Here is a 9,591-nt window from a genome sequence, read left to right as displayed (position 1 = left end):
CCACAAAATAACTTCCGTCTGGAGTTTTTCAAAATAAGACGTTTCGAGAGTTAATGGGTTTTTTTTTTACATTTAAAATGTTTTTTTTATTTTTTATTTTTTACAAATTAATGGCACTATTTTGTGTGTGTGGAAATATAGAATATATACTGCAGCGTTACCAAAATACAGTGGAGAACTTATTCACACAAACACAGTGGTATAAGAATGGCCATCACCTGATTGATAGAACTGATATGATTATCTATAAAACAAAATTAACACTTTTATTTTCACATAATTGATTGTTGACGCAGCTCCGAGTTTGTTAGGCCCCACTGTGCACCACCTCTGTCTGTAGTTATTGTTGAGAGTGTCCAATTAGAAGTTTGATTGAAAGGCATAATGTGCAGGATTTGTCGGTGTTTGTAAACACAACATTCAAAGTTGGCCCCTCCTCCCTGGCTCAAAGACACCAGAGAGAGAGAGAGAGAGAGAGAGAGAGAGAGAGAGAGAGAGAGAGAGAGAGAGAGAGAGAGAGAGAGAGAGAGAGAGAGAGAAAATCCTTTTATACAGCCTGTTCAAGGCGGGAATGCTGCGCCTTTATTCCGCCTCACTGTTCTGTGTAAAAGGTATGGACACGGAGTCGGGGGGCAGAGTTGCTCTACCAATAAGCCAGCTACAGAGGTAGTCACAGAGCTGGATCGACATCTGTGTAAAAGGGACAGCTGATACGGCGGGACAGGGAGCTGACGCTGTTGTGTTACACATCATGCCTCTGAATCCGGAACGCTGGCATGCTATGTAAAAGCACACATGGAGGCGGTATTATGCTGGCTTTGTTTGGTTCAGTGTAAAAAAGCCAAAGCGTCTTAATCATGGATCTTCTTCACAGCTGTAATGCACAATCTCTGTATAAAAGAGCCCAGAGAGAGAGAGAGAGAGAGAGAGAGAGAGAGAGAGAGAGAGAGAGAGAGAGAGAGAGAAAGCAGCGGTGGTCGATCAAGCTAAAGAGTGAATGAAGAGAGGGAGCGTTGCTGGTGAGAACAAAGCTGTGAATCAGATAAATAAAACAATCAAACAATTTTCTGATTGTTTTACAATGGTTATGTTCTAAAGCACAAATAAACATGCCCACACTTCTGCACAACCCTGCGGGAAGGTGCCACATTGCTGGATTTTGTGCGTGCAGAGCTTCATCTTGTCCGCTGTGGCCTCTCTGCTCTGTGTGTTTGTAGCTCAGCCCCGCCTTCAGTCAAGCAGACACATAGACCTGCAGCTCTCTATACGTCCATGACACAGAAACAAAGAGCAGAGCGGAGCAGAGGAGAGAGACGGAGACAGCGATGTAACCTGGACACTATGCTACGAGTCCCAACCTCACACCCTCTATGCTGTTATTGGCTGGGGTCTACACACTTGCTGCCTCAAATGAGACATTTCTAGTGAGTCACAAGTGATGATTGAGAGGGATTATTTTTGTATGAGTCTATACATTGTTTTTTTAAGCAAATCCTGCATAGTACACCTTTAATTCTGTTCAGTATTGCACTTCTTAAAAATACATAAGAATAACACTTTGTTCATTATAAAATGATGTGTCAATGATGTCTCAAACAAATGATAGTCCACAAACGTTTGGTGCCATTGACCTGACATTTCAAATCTGGAGTAGAATTTCAAATTTATGGCATACCCTATATTATAAAACACTAACACATAAGCACTACCATGTATCCACATTTTATATGTGGAGAAATACAAATCCTTAATGTGGTCTTCATTTTGTGAAATTCACAAAGATCTACATGATGCCTCATTTCTAGCTTATATGTTGTTTAACTTTCATGAACTTTTACGTTCTTCTTTTTTATGAATTGTCATGTTAAGAAAATTAATGTGCATTAATCTTTTTATTTCTTTACTTATATTTCTAAGGATTTTAAACTTTTGGAATTTGAAAAACATGGATGAAAAAACAGATTGAGGGATCTGCATGCTTGCATTTGCAACAATTATTATAGTATTTATACATAATTAGAATTAAATTGATATAAATTGTCAGTTCAGAAAGGGAGTTGTGGATGTCAAACCAAAAACTGTTTGTCATATTTTTTCACTGTAGATGTCATAGAAGCAAAAGCACAGGTGTAATTAAAAACATTATTAATGATGCCACACAAGACTCCCACCAACACCAGAAGAGATGCTTTGGTTTAGACTACATTTAATTTAATACAAAATGAATAAACACTTTTTACAGCCGACTTTTTCACATATGCAAGGAAGAGCACAGGTGTAATTAATTACATGCATCATGGCTGCATTCCATTTAGGTGTGCAGGTTTCATGACTCTAGTATAGACCCTTTTCACAGCAGACATTTTGACTTGTCAAAGCAGGAAAAACACAGGTGTAAAAAAATAACATTAACAATGAATCCATGACAGTAATTGTTCCAGTAAGCCATGTCAGTGAGTGAGCATGCACAATACCAGAACCCTGGTAAGCTCTCCTTGATGGAACAAAGCCATCGTTAAAGGTATTAATTCCACTGGTGTTTTTCCTGCTTTGACAAGTCAAAATGTCTGCTGTGAAATGGGTCTATTGTGCATGCTGGTTTAATAGCTCGGCTTACTGGGACACCTGAATGGAGCAAAGCCATTGTTAATGTTATTAGCAACACCTGTGCTTTTCCTGCGACAAGTCAAAATGTCAGCTGTGAAAAAGCTCTTTTGTGAGATGGAATATGAAGACACATAAGTAAATGAAGCAAACACATCACACAACACACGCCTTGATTTTAGCTTGATGTTCGTTAAACACTTGTCACTACTTGATTATTTTCTTAACCCTTTCCAGATTTGGGCTTTAGCATGGAGACAGTTATCTATCCAAACTCAACAACATAACACTGTCTTTGTGGTGTCATCATACACTACAATAGAGAAAGCGATTAGTGACAGTCTTGTATTATCTTCCTACTAATGACTGTGATACTACCGTCTGCTGGAGAGAGTTGACAGCACTCTCTATTATTTCTTCATCACACTAGATTATTCCTAATGCTTTAAGGCAAAGTGCTAATGTGACACACATTTACCAAACCTGAAAATACAGCTGGTCCAGTATTCTGCTGAGTGAGACTTGCTGCTCCTGTTGAAGGCTGTCACTGTCACACAGTTCAAACTGACAATATTTGTCAAGTTAACCTTGTTCACAATAACACATGTGGTCAAATTAATGAGATCAATCAATAATATTGGCATTCAGAAGAAAAAGTAGCTGTGTATAATATAATATGTTTCTCTGCTGTAATATAGTACAGTGTCTTTGAGTGAAATTAGTCAGTAATTTACAAGAAAGGAAAGCAAAGATTAGAGGAAAAAAATAACCTAACTTTTTGTAGCATAAACATATTTTTTCTGCTTTTCCCTCTTGTTAATCACCTCACAACCTTTCAAATTTAATTTTAAACCCCTTGTGTGGGTGTTAATCTCAAGGTTGAGAATCACTCATCAAGTAAACATCCTTGGATGATCTTTGAGAATACATCAGTGTATTCATCACCTCTAATTTCCTATATTGTGCTGTATTTTACAGGACTAGGGAAGTGACTCAAGCTGGTGGCAATGTAGCACTTTTCATTATAAGGTAAATTGTGCAACATGGTGACTGACAGGAGTGTAATATGCCTACATTTTCAGTTATGAACAGTTAACAAAACTCTGATTTTCCAAATATTACCTCAATGTACTTTTATGTGGTCAAACAAAGTTGTAGGACATGTGTGGCTCTTTATGGTGTATAAACTATACTAACAACTATTTTAAAAATGTGTTTGATTGAGGAAACAAAAAAACTAAGGATTCAGTGTGTCCCTATTTTGAGTAGAGTAGTGAGTAGTGAGTAGTAGTGTATGTATTATAAGCATATCAGCAAAGATCAGCTTTAACACGTGCATTCAGTGTTATGGAGCAATCTGTGTTTGGATTTTCCTGCTGTAAATAAGAGAGAATGTATATCACAAGCGGGTTTATAAACCTACACAAGGGATTATAACCTACATTGTTGTTGTTCTACTAAGAAGCTTTGAAGGGACTTTACTAAATTTGATCCGTAAATCTTGCGGACAACAGTGACTGACAGGAAACTGGAGACCTTGAGAGCAGATGATTAATCCTTGTGAAATGCAAGTATGGTGATATTCATGCATGCATTCTTTAACTATCATCCTTCCTGGACTATTACTGGATCAATACAGGAGGGAAAAATTCTAAGTAAAATAAAAATGGGATGAGTGAGCCCCCTAAACAGCAGGGGTGGCTGCTCTAAGTAAGTAAGAGTTCAATCTTCTACCCAATAGTCTTGTTTTATGAGCTGTTTTTTATGAGGAATATTTCATTACATTTTAAAGTGTGATATTGTCTGTCAGTTATTACTTTATGAGTTAGTAGCCTTAAAACTTGTATCATATATCAGATAATGCATCATATTCAAATTTCCATCTTTTATTCTGACCTCTTCACCTGTGGTTTGAATGACAAATCCAGTTCATCTCATGTTCTTATGACAACTAGACTAACAAGACTAGCTTAAGTCTGGTAGCTCTATTTAAATGTCACTGCGTTAATTACTTAAACCCTTAATTGTTTTAACTGGTCAGGAGTGCTTGGCGCCACGAAGGTAAATAAAAGTTGATATACTGTATAGTTCATAATTTCATCAGCCATTAGCCTCCCAGAACACCGTCTCTGGTCAGCCTGCACTGTTAATCAGCAGGACAATAATCTGATATCCAGTAAGAGGATTCATTGTCAAGCAATGTTATGTTCAATACCTGACATCTTTCTGAGTAAAAATCACGTCTAATTAAATCACTACTACTTGTTAGACATGTCACAAACTTATAACTGATACATATATATAAGTCTGATATAAAAACAAAAGATTATGTCTGAGAGTCTGTGGTCTTTACTCACTTCATGTCTGAAGAATCCTGCACCCCCTCCCAATCAGGAAGTAGGCTAATGCTTAAAGCCTTTATCCTCTTTTATGTGTCCACCAGTCTTTCTTTGTTCTCCTCCAGTATCTTAAAGCTTTGCAAAATAATAATCCAACATAAAAAAGTTATAGTCAATTCTAAAAAAAAGAGTTTTACTAAAATTAAAATTTGCCAAGTTGACAATAAATGATCACAAAGTGTTGTAGTTTTGCACAACTTAAAAGTAACATTACGCGCAATGGTATTTTTCAATCATAGCCTTCCAATATGACTTCCTTTGAGTAATCTGAGGGGATTGCAAAAAGATTAATGTATGACACAATGCCTATGTATTCATAAACAAATGTGAGGAAAACAACACTAATTGTCATGCATACTGTTTTAAAATTGCTGTATAGCTGTAAGCACTAAAAGTTAATATTATAACTTTTTTAACTAATTTAAAATGGGTGAATTCATGATGGGCATTTGTTGAGATATGCCACACAGCCAACGTCATTTCGGCCAGGAAGCTCAGCAGGGGATAATGGTATTTAGATGTCCTGTAAGCACGCGGATCCTCTTAGTCAGCAACATTAATGGGGCCATGAGGCAGCCTGCTCATGTCCTCCATGCTTAGGTAAAGGCACCAGTAATGCCAGCTGGTCCGAGCGCTCTGTCTGCTGTGTAGTGTATGGGATTGACATGGAGAGCACCAGCAAGGTGGCTAAATTGTGGAACAGGAGACAGAGTCTCTTTCCCAACTACAAAGTTGCAGACTCAGACATTAATCGAAGACCCTCGGAGATTGTTTATCCATTAGCCAAGGAGAGCTGCGTGAAGACATGGAACTCCATGCAGGATCTGAGCAGGGACATTTACGACATCTATGCTGAGTATGAGAATGAAGAGGATGACACTGTTCCTTACAGCTTCTCCAAGCCGATTTCACCATCCAAGAAGAACTATATGATCAACATCAATGTAGGTGGAAAGTCCTACCAGATAGCCTACAAGACGGCTGCCAAGTACCCCAAGACCAGAATAGGACGACTGGCCACCTACACAGACCACAACATGAAGCTGGACCTATGTGATGACTACACTGTGACCAACAATGAGTACTTTTTCGACAGGGACCCCGATGTCTTCCACAGCATCTTCAACTTCTACAGGACTGGTGTGCTGTGGATCAAAGACGAGTTGTGCCCCCGCAACTTCCTGGAGGAGATCAACTACTGGGGCGTGAGGATCAAGAACACCCACCGCTGCTGCCGCATCTCCTTCGAGGAGAGGCAGGACGAGCTCAACGACCAGCTGAAGATCCAGAGGGAGCTGGAAGCCGAGGTGGAGATTGAGGAGAATGAGGAGCTCTTCCAAGACATGTTCATGGGCAAAAAGCGTCGAGCTATCTGGAACTTCATGGAGAAGCCTTTTTCGTCTGTCAAGGCCAAGCTGATGGCGGTGGCTTCCAGTCTGTTTGTCCTGATCTCCCTGGTGGCCATGACTCTCAACACAGTGGAAGAGATGCAGTACAGAACTGCCACAGGCCAGCTCAGTGGCAAGACGTATTGGGAATATGTGGAGTCCATGTGCATCGCCTTTTTCACCATGGAGTACCTGCTGCGTCTGGTGTCTACTCCTGACCTCAAAGCCTTCAGCAGGAGCGTGCTTAACACTGTGGACCTAATTGCCATCCTGCCTCAGTTCCTCCAGGCCATCCTGGAGTTCTTTGACAGTGAGGAAAACTACATGAAGCATGAGGCCGACATAAAGGCGGTGGGACAGGTGGGAAAGCTGGGGCAAGTGTTGCGTATCATGAGACTGATGCGAATCTTTCGTATCTTGAAGCTGGCACGACACTCCACAGGCCTGCGGGCGTTTGGCTTCACTCTGCGTCAGTGCTATCAGCAAGTGGGCTGCCTCTTCCTCTTCATTGCCATGGGTATCTTCAGCTTTTCCGCCATGGTTTACACTGTGGAGCATGACATGCCGCAGACAAACTTCACCAGCATCCCTCATGCATGGTGGTGGGCTGCTGTAAGTACAACTTTGTAACATGTAATAGTGTAAAGGACCAAGAGAACAAGACTAAACTCACAAGTAACAACACATTGGAAGTCTTAAAATTAATCTTGAAAAAATCACTTACTTTTGTAACAAACCAAAGGAACCTATTTATCTAATTAAAATTAGGTGCCCTGTCCTTGAATTACTTTAATGCTTACATTATCCTGGAATGGTGTGTCAACCATGTAATGTTATTAGATTACACTCCAGTACTATCTGGCTTACAAAACGTAATGAGGTCAACTCAACTGCAGGATGTGTCACCTCATTCTTTAGTTTGATATATGTCGGTGAGAAGAACAGAAGCTTCAAACCACAAACTGTTTTGAGCATATTTACTTACTTATTCATAGCACCTAGTTAGTTTCACAGAGAAGAATTATCTACTTTTTGGCTGTTAACGATGAGCCGATGATTCTGTTTCCATGAATAACCCTTTTAACAGATCATTCCCCTCCTTCTTTGACCGAGTACAATCTTACTTCTAATCCAGGGGGAGGAAATGATAATCCTTGTAATCATAGTAATGGTTATAGTGAGCACTACTCACTGATCTGGACTCTTGCTGTATTCTTATGAGCTGGATCATAACCCCCGGCCAGGCAGACTAGTGTAACACAGTCAGACTGTGCTCAGCAGACAGAAGAAAGAGTAAACCAAAGTTGGAGACAACCGCCCCTTTTTCCAAAACTCCTCATAGTTGTAGAAAGGGTAGGGCAAGGCTGATGACCACTATGCTGTATGCAATAGTGACTGGCCATATAATGTTGCCATAACAGGCTAAAATTAATTAGCTAAAATTTGAATAGGCATGTTGCGAACATCATGATGCGAGCATCTTCTAATGTAAAACAAGTTGGTAATAGGGCATAGAAGAAATAATGGACTTCAGCAGTTGAATAGTTTTGCTCTGTAGGTATATGGTACAGGTCCTATTGTATGCCATTTCTCTAAAATCAAATCTGAAATCAAACATTAACACAAAGTCATAATTGACAACATTAAGTGGGAGATACTGAAGCTTTGACCATTTCTGCATGTGATATATCTGATATGGCTGACATAAACATTGTTCTGTCCAATTAGTGGCAGAACATCACATTTAACATGAAGTCTGCACTGACAGCAGCCATAATTTCATTTTTTAAATTTATTTTTGTATTCTTACTTGTGTGACTTGGTTAACAATAAAATTACTGGGTTTTCCTGGTGGAGCCAAGATACATTCCAGATATCTGCAACTTTCCCAGTTAGAATTTAGCAAGGAGACCTTTGATAAATGTCATTCCCCTTTTCTCTCCTCTCCTCTCACTCTCTACTCTGTTGCACCAAAAATGAAGGGAAATAGTTCGAGTAAATCTACTTTTTAAAAAATATATAATTAAACGTGTCAGCCAAATATATCACCAAAAGACTAAGATGTACTAAACAGGACACTGACTGAAATTGTCTGATGATTAAGCTTGTGATTCACGTTTTTTCAATCAGCACTGACTACTCCCCTCACTCCCCTGCAGGTCAGCATCTCCACTGTCGGCTATGGAGATGTCTACCCAGAGACCATCCTGGGTCGTCTCTTCGCTTTCATCTGCATCGCTTTTGGAATCATCCTCAATGGTCTGCCCATATCCATCCTCTTCAACAAGTTCTCAGACTACTACTCTAAACTCAAGTCCAATCAGTACACAGCCTCCTCGCAGAAACGAGGGAAAGTGAGGTTTGCCAAGAGGACGGCGAAAAGGTTCAACCACTGCTTTGGAAACGGCCACTGTCATTGACACTGAATTCTTACGCAACCTTTTACAGAGAAATAAAATGCTTGACTGTAAAACTGTGCAAAAAATGTGTATGGGATCTGGATGCTTGGATATAACAAGGGTGAAAGATGTTTGTTGATTGGAAGCCAGTGAAGGATCATGTCCTTTTCACTGCACTGAATGCCTGAAAAAAGTTGGGTGGGATCTAGGGTAGATAGCGTCCCTATGTGAGCAGCTGATAAGAAGCTCATGGCTGGCTACACCTTTCCACAGCCAGTTAGTGGTGACAAGGACTGCAGTTCAGTGATGGGCTTACTAAATTCAGGAGAACAAGGGGGAGAACATTAAACACAAGGGACTGATCTCATAAAATATTTGCTTTTGTATACAGAAAACCATATTTTTATTACTGAATAGATGAACATAAGAAGAATCACTCAATGTGTACACTACAGCTGATTTTCAATGAGGACAAAAAAAGAGACATCCACCTACAACCTATTTTCAGTGACACTTGCTAGACTTGCTGCTGAGTCCATCTTTACAAACTCCTGTTTTTACAAGCAAACCCACAGAAAAAAAGATCCCAATGTTTACAAAGACACTTTAATGAATATGTAAAAATGAATTCCATTTGATGTACTGGTGCAGCTGCAAAAACCTGGCATATAAGGAAAATAAGCTTATATGTTATGTTGTTATTTGTTATTCAGTGAGGGAAGATCATTTTTGTAACTTTAAAACCACTTAAATGTATCTTGTTGTTTTTTTTTTATTTTTACTAAATATGTTATCAAAGAT

The 9,591-nt window shown here is 39.5% G+C and overlaps 1 protein-coding gene across 1 annotated transcript; it reads left to right on the top strand.

The window, feature by feature from the left end:
* The first annotated feature begins 5,578 nt into the window (after positions 1–5,578).
* LOC122991924 (potassium voltage-gated channel subfamily V member 2-like) lies at positions 5,579–8,840 on the top strand. Its single transcript, XM_044365409.1, has 2 exons — positions 5,579–7,003; positions 8,551–8,840. Exons 1-2 carry the CDS (start codon positions 5,669–5,671, stop codon positions 8,809–8,811), a joined length of 1,596 nt encoding a protein of 531 aa, XP_044221344.1. The 5' UTR covers positions 5,579–5,668; the 3' UTR covers positions 8,812–8,840.
* The last annotated feature ends 751 nt before the right edge of the window (positions 8,841–9,591 follow it).

Source organism: Thunnus albacares, chromosome 2 (assembly GCF_914725855.1).
Source record: "Thunnus albacares chromosome 2, fThuAlb1.1, whole genome shotgun sequence".
Lineage (NCBI taxonomy): Eukaryota > Metazoa > Chordata > Actinopteri > Scombriformes > Scombridae > Thunnus > Thunnus albacares.
This window is presented reverse-complemented; position numbering and strand designations above follow the sequence as displayed.

What these genes read in the sequence shown, in the direction of transcription:
- LOC122991924 (XM_044365409.1), top strand. Translation starts at nt 5,669, where the DNA reads ATGGAGAGCACCAGCAAGGTGGCTAAATTGTGGAACAGGAGACAGAGT. An exon ending in ATGCATGGTGGTGGGCTGCT is followed by an intron (nt 7,004 to 8,550) that starts GTAAGTACAACT and finishes ACTCCCCTGCAG; the next exon opens with GTCAGCATCTCCACTGTCGG.